The following is a 16,049-nucleotide window of genomic DNA, read 5'->3' on the forward strand; positions in this document are numbered from 1 at the left end:
ACCGAGACAACCGAGAAACCAACAAAGGACTCTCCTAATAATCAATAAATAAAACCAGAGCTAATTATGCCGTGCCCCCGGCCTCGGATTTTGCCTTTGTTTGTATTCGCGTCGCGCGCGCGGGTTTACACCTAAAGCCGGCATTCTACTACTAACATCTTGGCGTGTTACCGCGAGAAGCTAGCCATTCAGCGCGGGCGCATACGATTCTGCAAAAAACCGAGCTGCGGTGCTACATTCCGCTAACCTCCTAATCATGTGTGGCGGAAGGATCGCCTAGGTCCGAGCGGAATTAGGCCGTTGGGGTTTTGTTCCGTCGTCGTCGTCGTCGTCGTCCTGATGCATGCGCTTTTGTTTGAAATCGGAGCGAGGGACGACGGTCGATGGACGAACGGACATAGTACAGTACGCACACTCCTAGACCGGATAGAATGTTTTTGCATTGGTGCCGTGCGCGCAGCCCGCAGGCAGGGCTCTTGATCAACGAAAAGATGCCGAAAACACTTCAGAGCTTCGAAAGCATCTTTTCGTCTCCCTCTTGCCACGACCACGGCCCGGCGCGGCAGCAGCGGAGTGGTCAACGGGGGCCACCACCCCGGCCGACACGGCACGTCGCGGCGGCAGGACAGCTCCAGCGGCGGGAGGACCGCTCGGGCTCGGCTCGACCAGGCGGCCTGGCCCTGGCCTGGGGCCTCAGTGCCTGCCTGACACAAGCACACGACGTCGTCGGCCACCGTACCGCCCCTCCCTCGTTGCCTTGCGATTGTTCTCTGCACCGACCGACGTGGCGCCGCAGTGCTCTGCGATCAAGTGTCCATCATCCATGCATGCATGCACCCAGCAGGCCACGTACGCTCACCTAACACGATCGTACGGCTGATCCGCCATCGACGGCAGCAAGCATGTTATGCATTGCCGGCTCCATGCACACAGCACACGAGACGAGATAGTGCCTGCACAGCCTGTACGTTTGCGGGCGCAACTTGCTTCAGACTCGCAGCCCGTGCACATACGTACCCCTATGGCTAGCATAGAACACGCTTATTAAGGGGAACCAAGAGGCTGCCGAAGACAATACACACGTTCACATCAATCCACCATTGACCAATTCCTCCCACACACTGAAGCCACCACCACCACAGCCTTTCTAGCAAGCACACGCTCGCCACAATGCGCACGCCCTTCGTGGACAAGAGCCCCCAGTACCGCCGGGACAGCGCCGCCGGACGGCTCAAGCAGCGCCTGGCAAGGATCCTCACGCGCTCCACCTGCACCACCAATAACGCCGCTGCCGCCAGCTCGGGCGGCACGGCCACGGCCACGGCCTTCGTCAGCCTCGCCAAGACCAACAACGCCCACACCGCCGCCTCCTCATCTCACCCGGAGCCGGAAGCGCCGCCCTCCCCGTACTTCTGCACGCCCTGCACCTACGACTACGAGCGCCCCAAGGCCGACCGCGGGACACGCCCGCGCCGCAGCCGCACCCGCAGCGCGTCGCTCGTACACATCTCCGTGGACTGCACGGGCGGGGCCGCCTCCGGCCGCCGCTCCGCCCACTCCGACGCGCCGCTTCTGCAGCACCTCTTGTCGGAACAGGTGCCGGCGAGGGACGTCGTCGGCGGCACGAAGCAGAGCAAGGGCGGCGGCGGCAGGAGCAAGCTGACGACGGCGCGGTCGTCTCCGTCGGCGTCGAGGCGGCACTGCTCGTCCTCCTCCTCCTCCTGGGGCCGCGCCCGCGCGCGCCGGCCCAGCAGCACGCCCACGCCCTACAGCTGGTCGTCGTCGTCGCGGTCGTCCGCCACCGCGACGGACGACGAGCTCGCGCCGTTCAGCGGCAGCGACGACGAGGCCGGCGGCCAGGCGGCCGACATGCGGACGCTCTTCTCGTCCCTCAGCTTCTCGTCCGACCCCACATCATCCGAGTTCTACCGCACCAACGGCGGCCGCAGCGGCAACGGCAACGCCAGCAGGAGGAGCCACAGGAACACGGCGAGTCGTCGTCGCGGCCGCCGCGCGCGCGCGCCACGGCGTGCGCTGTCGAGATCCAGCGGCGGCGACCCGGCAGCACCGCCCGACGCCTTCCGGCCGCTGGTGTCCGTGGAGACGACGAGGCGCACTACGGAGCGCAGCGAGAGGAGCAAGGAAGACAAGGGTCTCAATAACGCCAAGAAGCTGACGATGACGATGCTGGGCGCGGCCGCTGCCGCGGAGGAGGAGGAGGAGGAGGCCATCGCCGCCGGCGCGGGCATGGCTGTGGTGAAGCGCTCCAGCAACCCTTACCTGGACTTCCGCAGCTCCATGGTGGAGATGGTGGTGGAGCGGCGCATCGCCAGCGTGGGGAAGATGGAGGAGCTCCTGGGCTCGTACCTCTCGCTCAACTCGCCGCGCCACCACCCGGCCATCCTCGCTGCCTTCGAGGACGTCTGGGAGGCCGTCTTCGGCGAGGAGTGAGTGACTGGGAGCGTCAAGCGTGATCTCTTTCAGAGTACTGTTTCAAAACTTCTACGTACATGCCAATGTATAAATTGGCAACATTTTGCCACGCCGAGATGCTGTGGTGCTCATCGTATGTAACGAGCTTCATATACATGGTGATAATTGAGCGCCTGAGTGGCTGAGTTCTACGAAAAGATTTGGATTTGTTGTTGGGGCGCTTGTTGTCTTCATATCCTTGTTGGAAAATATGGCTGTGTGAACCATGAGAAGCTGCGAACTAACAGAATGGGATGGCTGGATGCATCATAAAAGATTGGGCGATTCTTCAGGACCAAGCTCTGGCGATGCAGGGTGCACGGCCAAAATCCCTTGCACGGGGGAAGCAGAGCGAGACAACCAATCAGCATTTGTGTCCGGTCAGGATGTGGATGCAAACGTGCAGCCAAACAAATTGGTTTTGCACACACGGAATCTGGCGTGGGATCCTGACTCCCATCCTAGGTACGAGTACGACCAAAGATACAGAACCCAATCGAGACCATAATGAACAACATAGGCATGATGTGTGTTCATTCGATGAATATCAACAACACGTACAACTACTTTTATTTTTTTTCATCCTTCTCGTTCCCTCTCCATCACCAAGAGCAAGAAAGGAGGAGGAAGGATTGATAGGCATCCGTAGCAAAAGACTATAGAGATCAAGTGAAGAAGTACAAGGCCACAAGTGTTGGGGATTGAGACGGATGAGCCTTCTTTCACTAGTAAGTACTCCCTCCATGTCATAAGATAAGGCGTGCATTTTTTTATAAAAGTTAATGTTTTAAAACTTCGACCAACAATTCAGCAAAAAACATATATTTTTAGTGTATGCATGTTACAAACTTGAATTTGTATTAAAAATACTTTAATATAATGCTTAATTTGTATTTGTTGATGTCATATTTCAAAAGAAAATCAATGGTCAAAATTTCACTCTAAAGACTTTGCCAAAAACAAAATATACGCCTTATTTTTATGGGGTGGAGGGAGTAGTGACTAGGAGCAAAGAGGAGGCGGCGATTTCAAGAAGAAGAAGAACAAGGGAAGGGAGGAGATGGATCCGACTTCTCCAACCCATTAACAAGCTCAGCAACATATTCGAACTCATTTGGGTAAGTTGGATTGGAGCATAACCACATTTTTCACCAACGATCAAGAAATAGAGTTCATCACCTAGAAACCATCCCCTATGCACATTATGTTGTTTAGATGCAAAGTTAGATACAATTGCATAGATGTGATCAGTAGAACCCTATCCCCAGACATAGTTTGGTCATGCACACACTCTAGGTAAATATTTTGGTTTCGAAATCTTAAACACCACCTCTATGTTCCCACTTACCATCTGCCCAATCATAATATTCCTAAGGCGAATGTTTACCCAAGAAGAGTCATCCCGAGCGGTAACAGGGTCGCGACTCGTCCTTGGAAGGGACCGCTTCCCCCGCTTAGGATTTATCCATGCTTCACTATGGGGGATGCCCTGTGTAGTGCGAAATTCCTTTCACCAAAGGCATGCTCTTGGCCCAGATCACAGAGAAGTAACGTGCTTGCTCAGCCGAATTCAGCGGGCTGCATTAAGGTTGATCCCTTTAAATCCAGAATTGATGGGGATTTCCAAAATTCTTCTAATGGATGTCTGGGCAAGGCGTTGGTGAGGCATGGCAAATTTTCTCTACACAACGTCGCTCCCTGAAACTTGGCCGCAAAGGATTGGTTTCCTTGTTTGCAAGGATTGGGACGTATGTTGGCTTCTCCAGGGCTCCCATAACTCATTTGGCCACCAATACTCACCCCTTGATGTTTCATACGCAGAAGCGCTCTTAGGAAACATGGAGGATGATGGTAGCCGGATGGGACATGGAGTTATCTTTGGGCGTGAAGGATCTGGTGGCAACCGTGGTGGGCGCAACAATGGGCAGGCAAACTTGATGAACAAAGGAGGATTCAAGCATCCCAATCATGGCAACATCAGTAATCATGGAGGTTCGATCATCATGCTCGTGGTCGTAACCTCATTTCTCACTGGGGCTCATGTTTTAACGGGATTAATCAATGTCAGTTTGGAAGTCGAAGTGGTTCTGGTTTGGGCACCAATATGTAGCATGGTGGCAGTTTCCAGGGTTCCATAAGTCTTGATCCTCCAGTCAACCCGTGGGTAATTGCTGGCCTCAGACCATCTTCTTCGTCTGAGGACATGTTGGCTCAGGTAGTGACTTTGCTAAATCAGGCTTTGGGAAAGGCTCCGGTTGCCGACTATGGCAAGAGTGCCACACTGCCAGGGTCAGTTCCTAGGACGTCAGGGACTGCTCCTTTCAGCTAATCCACAACAAAGGATAAGGGTATTTTGGAAGTTGAACAAGGAACACTGGTCGACAATGTGGAGCGACAAGGAGGAAAGGATGTGTCTGTCGGTGGGAAAATCCTCCGGCCGAGTGGCGGAGTGCACCCGCCCTAATCCTAAGATGAGGAGGGGGCCTAAGCGGTTGCCTGTTTGGTGAATTCCGGATGAACACAAGAACACTCGAGGGTTTATAGTGGTTCAGACTGGTGGAGCGTAATACCCTACCTCCACTGTCTATAAGCTGTATTGAGCGTGTCCCTTGTAACGCTGTGTGCCTTCCCTTTTATAGTTTAAGGGAGGCACATACAAGGATGCTGAGCCCCGACATGCGGGCCCAGGAGCATAACGGAAGAAATACATTATGTGAATAATTAATGCTGACAACACACCAAGATCTTTACTGGACGCTGTGTTGCTCCCTCTGTCTTAGTAACACATGAGTAATCAGCGGGAGTCATGATGACTGCAGTCCATGCAGCATTGATAGGCAGTAACACTTTTCTTGGAAACGCACGAGTAATGGTGAGTCATTGCCCTCGCTATGGTAACATGTGAGTAACTGCTGAAAGGGAAATGTGCCCTTGGGCCATTTCTAAGTATTTTGGTGATTTAGTGTCCAACACAAGTGCCTAAGAGTTAAATGGTGGACAAAGTACAAATCAAGTATAAAGGTATGTTTCTCAGACTTAGTACATTGTTTTAGAGACTAATGTATTGTGTCTAAGTGCTGGAACAGGAAAAATCAAGCTGAATTCAAAGATGGCTTTGTTCAACCAAAGTCAGCTCTGTCTGGGTGCACCGGACTGTCCGGTGGTGCACCCAGACAGTGTCCGGTGCGCCAGGCTAGCTCAGGCGAACTTGCTGCTCTCGAGAAGTGATTAACGACGTACGACTATAATTCACCGGACTGTCCGGTGTGCACCGGATTGTCCGGTGAGCCAACGGTCAGCCGGGCCAACGGTCGGCCGCGCGATCCGCGCGAGACACGTGGCCGAGCCAACGGTCGGAAGGGGGCACCGGACTGTCCGGTGTGCACCGGACAGTGTCCGGTGCGCCAACGGCTCCAAAGCGCCAACGGTCGGCTTCGCCAAATAAGGAAGGAGATCCGCACCGGACAGTGCCCGGTGGTGCACCGGACTGTCCGGTGCGCCAGGCGACAGAAGGCAAGAATTGCCTTCCTGGAATGCTCTCAACGGCTCCTAGCTGCCTTGGGGCTATAAAAGGGACCCCTAGGCGCATGGAGGAGCACACCAAGCATTCTCTAAGCATTCCTAAGCACCAAGACTTCGATGCATTTGATTCTTTGTGATAGCAATTAGAGCTCTCTTTGAGTTGTGAACTCGCAGGGTTGTGTTGTGAGCTCTTGTTGCGACTTGTGTGCGTGTTGGTACTCTGATTTCGTGTCTTGTGTGTGTTTCTCATCCCTCCCTTACTCTGTGCTTCTTTGTGATCATCAAAGTGTAAGGGCGAGAGGCTCCAAGTTGTGGAGATTCCTCGCAAACGGGATATAGTAAAGCAAAGCAAAACACCGTGGTATTCAAGTGGGTCTTTGGACCGCTTGAGAGGGGTTGATTGCAACCCTCGTCCGTTAGGACGCCACAACGTGGACTAGGCAAGTGTTGAACTTGGCCGAACCACGGGATAAACCACTGTGTCTATCTGATTGATCTTCTTGTGGTTATCGTGACTTGCAAAGACTCTTCTCTATCCACTTGGCATTCTTGTGCTAACTCCTAATCAAGTTTTGTGGCATTAAGATTCAAGTTTTATAGGATCACCTATTCACCCCCCCTCTAGGTGCTCTCAGTTGGTATCAGAGCCGTTCTCTTCAAGAAAGGGACTAACCGCCCAAAGAGATGGATCCTAGGGGCAAGGGGATGGTGGTCAACGATAAGGAGAAGGAGTCCTTCGTCAACGCGCCTAAAGATGACAAGCCTATCGACTCGGGCTCGGGCCACAAACGAAGAGATGGGAAGAAGAAGAAGACGAGGCGCATCAAGGAGATCGTCTACTACGACGACAGCGACGAGTCCTCTTCTTCCTAAAAGGACGACGACAACGTCTACGAGAATAAGAAGACGATTAATTCAAACTTCTCTTTTGATTATTCTCGTATTCCTCAAAGTACCAATGCTCATTTACTCTCCATTCCACTTGGTAAACCTCCTCATTTTGATGGAGAGGACTACGGATTTTGGAGTCACAAAATGCGTAGTCACTTGTTCTCTCTCCATCCTAGTATATGGGAGATAGTAGAGAGTGGAATGAAATTTGATAGCTCGGATAGTCCGTTGTTTATCAATGAACAGATTCATAAAAATGCACAAGCTACTACTGTGTTGTTAGCCTCATTGTGCAGGGACGAGTATCATAAGGTGAGCGGCTTGGACAATGCCAAGCAGATCTGGGACACCCTCAAGATCTCACATGAGGGGAACGACGTCACCATGCTCACCAAGATGGAGTTGGTGGAAGGCGAACTCGGGAGATTCGCGATGATAAGAGGGGAGGAGCCAACCCAGACGTACAACAGGCTAAAAACCCTCGTCAACAAGATAAGGAGCTATGGAAGCACGCGATGGACGGACCACGACGTCGTCCGGCTAATGCTAAGGTCCTTTACTGTACTCGATCCACATCTTGTCAACAATATTCGTGAGAATCCCAGGTACACCAAGATGTCGCCCGAAGAAATTCTTGGGAAATTTGTAAGCGGGCAGATGATGATCAAGGAAGCTAGATACGTCGACGATGCATTAAATGGCCCAATCCAAGAGCCTCAAACTATTGCTCTCAAGGCAACAAGGAGCAAGGAGGCGCTACCTAGCAAGGTGGCGCAAGTTGAGGCGGCCGGGCTTAATGATGAAGAGATGGCCCTCATCATCAAGCGATTCAAGACGACGCTAAAGGGTCGCAAGGAGCACCCCAACAAGAACAAGACAAAGGGGAAGCGCTCCTGCTTCAAATGTGGTAAGATTGGTTATTTTATCGCTAACTGTCCCGATAATGATAGTGACCAGGAAAAGAAGAGTGGAAAGTGGGAAAAGAAGAAGAACTACAAGAAGGCGAAGGGCGAGGCACATCTTGGAAAGGAGTGGGATTCGGATTGCTCCTCGTCAGACTCCAACAACGAAGGACTCGCCGCCACCGCCTTCAACAAGTCATCCCTCTTCCCCAACGAGCATCACACTTGCCTCATGGCAAGGGAAAAGAAGGTAAGCACTCGTAATACTAGTACTTATGCTTCTTCAAGTGAGGATGAGTCTAGTGATGATGATGAAATAGATTATTCATGTTTATTCAAAGGCCTAGATAGAACCAAGGTTGATAAAAATTAATGAATTAATTGATGCCTTGAATGATAAGAATAGGTTATTAGAAAAGCAAGAGGATCTTTTGTATGAAGAGCATGATAAATTTGTTAGTGCACAAAATTCTCTTGCTCTAGAAGTTAAAAGGAATGAAATGCTTTCTTGTGAACTATCTACTTGTCATGAAACCATTTCTACTTTCAAAGGTGTTAATGATGATTTAAATGCTAAACTAGTAGTAGCAAAAAAATCTAACTCTTGTGTAGAACATGTTATGATTTGCAATAGGTGCAAAGATTTTAATGTTGATGCTTGTAGTGAACACCTAGCTTGCATTTCTAAATTAAATGATGAAGTGGCTAGTCTTAATGCCCAACTTAAGACTAGAAAAAGTGAATTTGACAAGCTAAAATTTGCAAGGGATGCCTACACGATTGGTAGACACCCCTCAATTAAGGATGGTCTTGGCTTCAAGAGGGAAGTCAAGAACTTAACAAACCATAAGGCTCCCATCTCCGCCAAGGAGAAAGGGAAGGCCCCTATGGCTAGAAGTGCTCAAAAGAACCATGCCTTCATGTATCATGATAAGAGACATTCTAGAAATGCTTATAGAAGTTATGATGCTTTTGATTCTCATGCTATGGTTGCTTCTAGTTCTTCTATTGTGCATGATAGAAATTTAGCTAGGAGAAATGCTATTAATCACATGCCTAGAAGAAATGTTGTTCATATGCCTAGGAAAACAAATAGTGAACCTTCTACAATTTATCATGCTTTAAATGCTTCCTTTGCTATTTGTAGAAAGGATAGGAAGATAATTGCTAGAAAATTAGGGGCAAAATGCAAGGGAGATAAAACTTGCATTTGGGTCACTAAGGCTATTTGTACTAACCTTGTAGGACCCAACATGAGTTGGGTACCTAAGACCCAAGCCTAAATTTGCCTTGCAGGTTTATGCATCTGGGGGATCAAGCTGGATTATCGACAACGGATGCACAAACCACATGACGGGGGAAAAGAGGATGTTCTCTTCCTACGTCAAGAACAAGGATCCCCAAGATTCAATCATATTCGGTGACGGGAACCAAGGCAAGGTTAAAGGCTTAGGCAAGATTGCAATCTCGAATGAGCACTCTATTTCTAATGTATTCTTAGTTGAGTCACTTGGATATAATTTGCTATCCGTAAGTCAATTATGTAATATGGGATATAATTGTCTATTCACAAATATAGATGTGTCTGTCTTTAGAAGAAGTGATGGTTCATTAGCTTTTAAGGGTGTATTAGACGACAAACTCTAATTAGTTGATTTTGCAAAAGAGGAGGCCGGTCTAGATGCATGCTTAATTGCTAAGACTAGCATGGGCTGGCTGTGGCATCGCCACTTAGCACATGTAGGGATGAAGAACCTTCACAAGCTTCTAAAGGGAGAACACGTGATAGGTCTAACTAATGTTACTTTCAAAAAAGATAGACCTTGTGCAGCTTGTCAAGCAGGGAAACAGGTGGGAAGCTCTCATCATGCCAAAAATGTGATGACAACATCAAGACCCCTGGAGTTACTTCATATGGACCTCTTCGGACCCGTCGCCTATCTAAGCATAGGAGGAAGTAAGTATGGTCTTGTTATAGTTGATGATTTTTCCCGCTTCACTTGGGTATTCTTTTTGCAGGATAAAACTGAAACCCAAGGGACCCTCAAGCGCTTCCTAAGGAGAGCTCAAAACGAGTTTGAGCTCAAGGTGAAAAAGATAAGGAGCGACAATGGGTCCGAATTCAAGAACCTTCAAGTGGAGGAGTATCTTGAGGAGGAAGGAATCAAGCACGAGTTCTCGGCTCCCTACACACCACAGCAAAATGGTGTGGTAGAGAGGAAGAACAGGACGCTTATAGACATGGTGAGGACAATGCTTGGAGAGTTCAAGACCCCCGAGCGCTTTTGGTTGGAAGCCGTGAACACGGCTTGCCACGCCATCAACCGTATGAAGAAGACGTTCCAACAGCCGCAATGCGTACCATGGCGATTGGAGATGTGAAGCCAATGGAACAAAAGGAGCAAGATCAACCTTCTTCCTCAACAATGGTGCATTCCCCAACTCAAGAAGATGAACAGGTTCATCAAGAGGAGGCGTGTGATCAAGGGGGAGCACAAGATGATCAAGTAATGGAGGAAGAAGCACAACCGACACCTCCAACTCAAGTCCGAGCGATGATTCAAAGGGATCATCCCGTCGACCAAATTTTGGGTGACATTAGCAAGGGAGTGACTACTCGTTCTAGATTAGTTAATTTCTGTGAGCATTACTCTTTTGTCTCTTCTATTGAGCCTTTTAGGGTAGAGGAGGCCTTGTTAGATCCGGACTGGGTGTTGGCCATGCAAGAGGAGCTCAACAACTTCAAGAGAAATGAAGTTTGGACACTGGTGCCTCGTCCCAAGCAAAATGTTGTGGGAACCAAGTGGGTGTTCTGCAACAAACAAGACGAGCACGGAGTGGTGACAAGGAACAAGGCTAGACTTGTGGCAAAAGGTTACGCCCAAGTCGCAGGTTTGGACTTTGAGGAGACTTTTGCTCCTGTGGCTAGGCTAGAGTCCATTCACATTTTGCTAGCATATGCCGCTCACCATTCTTTCAGGTTGTTCCAAATGGATGTGAAGAGCGCTTTCCTCAATGGACCAATCAAGGAGGAGGTGTACGTGGAGCAACCCGCTGGCTTCGAGGATGAACGGTACCCCGATCACGTGCGTAAGCTCTCTAAGGCGCTCTATGGACTTAAGCAAGCCCCAAGAGCATGGTATGAATGCCTTAGAGACTTTTTAATTGCTAATGCTTTCAAGGTTGGGAAAACCGATCCAACTCTTTTTACTAAGACTTGTGATGGTGATCTTTTTGTGTGCCAAATTTATGTCGATGACATAATATTTGGTTCTACTAATCAAAAGTCTTGTGAAGAGTTTAGCAGGGTGATGACTCAAAAGTTTGAGATGTCGATGATGGGCGAGTTAAGCTATTTCCTTGGGTTCCAAGTGAGGCAACTCAAGGAAGGGACCTTCATCTCCCAAACGAAGTACACGCAAGACTTGATCAAGCGGTTTGGGATGAAGGACGCCAAGCCCGCAAAGACTCCAATGGGAACCGACGGACACACCGACCTCAACAAAGGAGGTAAGTCCGTTGATCAAAAGGCATACCGGTCTATGATAGGGTCTTTACTTTATTTATGTGCTAGTAGACCGGATATTATGCTTAGCGTATGCATGTGTGCTAGATTTCAATCTGATCCAAGGGAATGTCACTTAGTGGCGGTGAAGCGAATTCTTAGATATTTAGTCGCTACGCCTTGCTTCGGGATCTGGTATCCGAAGGGGTCTACCTTTGACTTGATTGGATATTCAGACTCCGACTATGCTGGATGTAAGGTCGATAGGAAGAGTACATCGGGGACGTGCCAATTCTTAGGAAGGCTCCTGGTGTCTTGGAGTTCTAAGAAACAAACTTCTGTTGCCCTATCCACCGCTGAGGCCGAATACGTTGCCGCAGGACAGTGTTGCGCGCAACTACTTTGGATGAGGCAAACCCTCCTGGACTTTGGCTACAATCTGAGCAAAGTCCCACTCCTATGTGATAATGAGAATGCTATCCGCATGGCGAATAATCCTGTTGAACACAGCCTTACAAAGCACATAGACATCCGGCATCACTTTTTGAGAGACCACCAGCAAAAGGGAGATATCGAAGTGTTTCATGTCAGCTCCGAGAACCAGCTAGCCGATATCTTTACCAAGCCTTTAGATGAGCAGACCTTTTGCAAGTTGCGAAGTGAGCTAAATGTCTTAGATTCGCGGAACTTGGATTGATTTATAGCATACATGTGTTTATGCCTCTGATCATGTTTCTTATGCATTTTATTGTTTATTTATGGTGCTCAGGTTGTACAAGCACTCCCCGGACCTCACAAGTCCATGTGCAAGTGATGCACAAATTTAGGGGGAGATGTGCTACAACCTGACCCTTTGAGACTAACCATGTGCTTGAGTCTGCTTGATTTAGTCTCAAAGGTGAATTGAAAGGGAAAAGGTGGACTTGGACCATGCAAGACTTCCACTGCACTCCGATGAAAGAGTAACTTATTCCAAGTTCATCTCTATGCTCTTATTGCATTTTTACTCTTAGTTGAAGATTTTGGTGAGGCAATGGGGTTAAAGGGCCAAAATTGATCCCGTTTTGGTGCTTGATGCCAAAGGGGGAGAAAATAAGGCCAAAGCAATAAATGGATCAGCTACCACTTGTGAATTTTGAAAATAGTAGAGTTAGAGTTTTTGTTTGTCAAAATACTCTTGTTTGCCTCTTATTGTCAAAAGTTGGTCTCTTGTGGGGAGAAGGCTTAATTATGGGAAAAAGGGGGAGTTTTTGAATCCTTGATCAATTTCTCGTAAAATATCTCTCTTTATGTTTCAACATGTGTGTTTGACTTAGAGATAGGAAATTGAGTTTGATTTGCAAAAACAAACCAAGTGGTGGCAAAGAATGATCCATATATGTCAAATTTGAATCAAAACAATTTTGAGTTCTTATTTGAAGTGATTTTGCACTTGTTCTACTTGCCTTATGTTGTGTTGGCATAAATCACCAAAAAGGGGGAGATTGAAAGGGAAATGTGCCCTTGGGCCATTTCTAAGTATTTTGGTGATTTAGTGTCCAACACAAGTGCCTAAGTGTTAAATGGTGGACAAAGTACAAATCAAGTATAAAGGTATGTTTCTCAGACTTAGTACATTGTTTTAGAGACTAATGTATTGTGTCTAAGTGCTGGAAACAGGAAAAATCAAGCTGAATTCAAAGATGGCTTTGTTCAGCCAAAGTCAGCTCTGTCTGGGTGCACCGGACTGTCCGGTGGTGCACCGGACAGTGTCCGGTGCGCCAGGCTGGCTCAGGCGAACTTGCTGCTCTCGAGAAGTGATTAACGGCGTACGACTATAATTCACCGGACTGTCCGGTGTGCACCGGACTGTCCGGTGAGCCAACGGTCGGCCGGGCCAACGGTCGGCCGCGCGATCCGCGCGAGACACGTGGCTGAGCCAACGGTCGGAAGGGGGCACTGGACTGTCCGGTGTGCACCGGACAGTGTCCGGTGCGCCAACGGCTCCAAAGTGCCAACAGTCGGCTTCGCCAAATAAGGAAGGAGATCCGCACTGGACAATGTCCGGTGGTGCACCGGACTGTCCGGTGCGCCAGGCGACAGAAGGCAAGAATTGCCTTCCTGGAATGCTCTCAACGGCTCCTAGCTGCCTTGGGGCTATAAAAGGGACCCCTAGGCGCATGGAGGAGCACACCAAGCATTCCTAAGCACCAAGACTTCGATGCATTTGATTCTTTGTGATAGCAATTAGAGCTCTCTTTGAGTTGTGAACTCGCAGGGTTGTGTTGTGAGCTCTTGTTGCGACTTGTGTGCGTGTTGGTACTCTGATTTCGTGTCTTGTGTGTGTTGCTCATCCCTCCCTTACTCCGTGCTTCTTTGTGATCATCAAAGTGTAAGGGCGAGAGGCTCCAAGTTGTGGAGATTCCTCGCAAACGGGATATAGTAAAGCAAAGCAAAACACCGTGGTATTCAAGTGGGTCTTTGGACCGCTTGAGAGGGGTTGATTGCAACCCTCGTCCGTTGGGACGCCACAACGTGGACTAGGCAAGTGTTGAACTTGACCGAACCACGGGATAAACCACTGTGTCTATCTGATTGATCTTCTTGTGGTTATCGTGTCTTGCAAAGACTCTTCTCTAGCCACTTGACATTCTTGTGCTAACTCCTAATCAAGTTTTGTGGCATTAAGATTCAAGTTTTATAGGATCACCTATTCACCCCCCTCTAGGTGCTCTCAACTGCACGGCCCACACAACGTGGACTGGGCGCGCCGCCTGTCACTGGAATGGACAGACGCACGTCTTATCCGTAATGAATGCAAAGACGCGCGTAGCCCAGAGGCTTTATGCTAGGCTCCGCCCGTTGGCTTACGCCGTGCGTAGTAGGCCACGTGGCAGCATCGGGTCTCCGCTTGGGCGGGGAGCAGGAGTGTATGTGATAAGGTGCGGATCCCACCAGATCAGGTCTGGACACGTGTCGGCTCTGGACCCCTGTCTGGGTCCTGATTAAGGCTCGGGTCTGTTCTGTCCTAGAACCCTGGGACCCCACTATGGGCGGCCCAGACCCCATACGGGGGGTTCGGATCCCATTCTAGGGGTCCGGTTCGCACACGTGGAGGTCCTAGACCAAACTTGGAGGCCCGGACCGTATATTTAGGGGTCCGGCACCTTCCCATGGGGGTCCGGACTCACTAGTGATACCTCAGAGTATGTCACTTTCTCTGGACACGTGGTGGCAGTGGACCCGCCCATGTGGTGGGGTCAGGTGCTGTTGCTGGCCCAGAGTAGTCGCTCGAGGCTAGGGCGAGTCATGGCCTGGTCCCACATACAACTCTTTTACCACGCGACTAAAAATAGTCACATGGGTACTGCGTCTTTATACAGTAGTAAGGGGTACCCTAGTTTTAGGGTACCGACAGTGTCTTCCAAACAACCGTACTGCTATAGGTGCCTAACCAAAGGGCATGTGATGCAAGTTTGCTCAACTAAGTTGTTTTGCAACATTTATCGAAATGAAACTCATAACGCAGACAGGTGTCCGTAGTTTCGTGGTGCAAAACCTAGTGCACCAACATGTGGTTATGGCGTTGATGGCCTTTGGTTTTTTTACAATTCTTTTGTGCCTAAATAGAAGTTTAAAGAGGAATCTTTAGTGGCTGTGGTGAAGGTTACTGGTGGTGTGTTCTCTGAAACACAAGTGATTTTAGAGTTGCCGAGGTTGGTTTCTAGTAAGTGGAACTAGGAGGTTGTTAAAATAGGTTGCAATTGTTTTAGGACCACCTTTCCATCTCATGCTGAGCTAGATCATAAGGTGGAGGGGGGTACAAACGAAGTACAATGCAGCCATGAAAGTGGAAGAGTCTGTGTTGCACAAGAAAGCAAAGGCAGAGCTTAAAAGGGTTTGGATTCAATTTATTGGTCTTCTGCTTGAAATGAATCAATTCCTTCTTGTATGGGCGTTGGGTTCAATTTGGGGGTGACAAAGGCAGTTGACATGAAATTCACTAATAAGTTTGCTGTACGTCGGCTTCAAATTTTAGTTCTTGATCCGAACCTCATTCCTCAATTCGTGGATGAGGTGATCAGGGACCATTTATATGAGCTGCAATTTTGGGTAGAGGAAAATATGAACAAGGATAACCCTAAACCGATGGATATGGACGACATGGATTTTGGATAAGATGATGCAAACTTAATGGGGGGCAAGGCACCAGAGCCTCAGGATAAGGTTTCATGTAAGCTAGATAAAAGTGTGGATGTAGAATCCTCAAGAACTAAGGTGGGGGATGCTGGTCACCATAAGAAGAGGGAGTTGGCGCTGGAATTGCATGAGATGATATCTGTCCCTGCATCCAAGGAGGCCAATAATTGAGCCAGAGTGCCGGGTTCTTCTAGTGCCCGTACGTGCAATGCTTCCTTGTCGGCCAATTCCCCTAATTGTGCTAAGAACTAGTGAAAGGGAATTAGGCTTACACCTAGTTCCTAAATAATTTTGGTGGTTGAATTGTCCAACACAAATATTGGACTGACTAGTTTGCTCTAGTGTATAAGTTATACAGGTGCAAAAGGTTCACATCTAGCCAATAAAAAGACCAAGTGTTGGATTCAATAGAGGAGTAAAGGGGCAACCGAGGGCACCCCTGGTCTGGCGCACCGGACTGTCCGGTGTGCCACCGGACAGTGCACAGTACCTGTCCGGTGCACCAGGGGACTCAGACTCAAACTCTTCACCTTCGGGAATTCCAGGGGCGACTCGGCTAAAATTCACCGGACTGTCCG

The 16,049-nt window shown here is 49.1% G+C and overlaps 1 protein-coding gene across 1 annotated transcript; it reads left to right on the top strand.

Moving 5' to 3' along the window:
- The first annotated feature begins 1,087 nt into the window (after positions 1 to 1,087).
- Positions 1,088 to 2,630, top strand: LOC100280543 (ovate protein). The gene has a single exon (NM_001153462.2). It carries the CDS (start codon positions 1,171 to 1,173, stop codon positions 2,449 to 2,451), a length of 1,281 nt encoding a protein of 426 aa, NP_001146934.2. The 5' UTR covers positions 1,088 to 1,170; the 3' UTR covers positions 2,452 to 2,630.
- The last annotated feature ends 13,419 nt before the right edge of the window (positions 2,631 to 16,049 follow it).

Source organism: Zea mays, chromosome 3 (assembly GCF_902167145.1).
Source record: "Zea mays cultivar B73 chromosome 3, Zm-B73-REFERENCE-NAM-5.0, whole genome shotgun sequence".
Taxonomy (NCBI): domain Eukaryota; kingdom Viridiplantae; phylum Streptophyta; class Magnoliopsida; order Poales; family Poaceae; genus Zea; species Zea mays.

Coding starts and splice junctions, on each gene's coding strand:
- LOC100280543 (NM_001153462.2), top strand. CDS start 1,171: ATGCGCACGCCCTTCGTGGACAAGAGCCCCCAGTACCGCCGGGACAGC.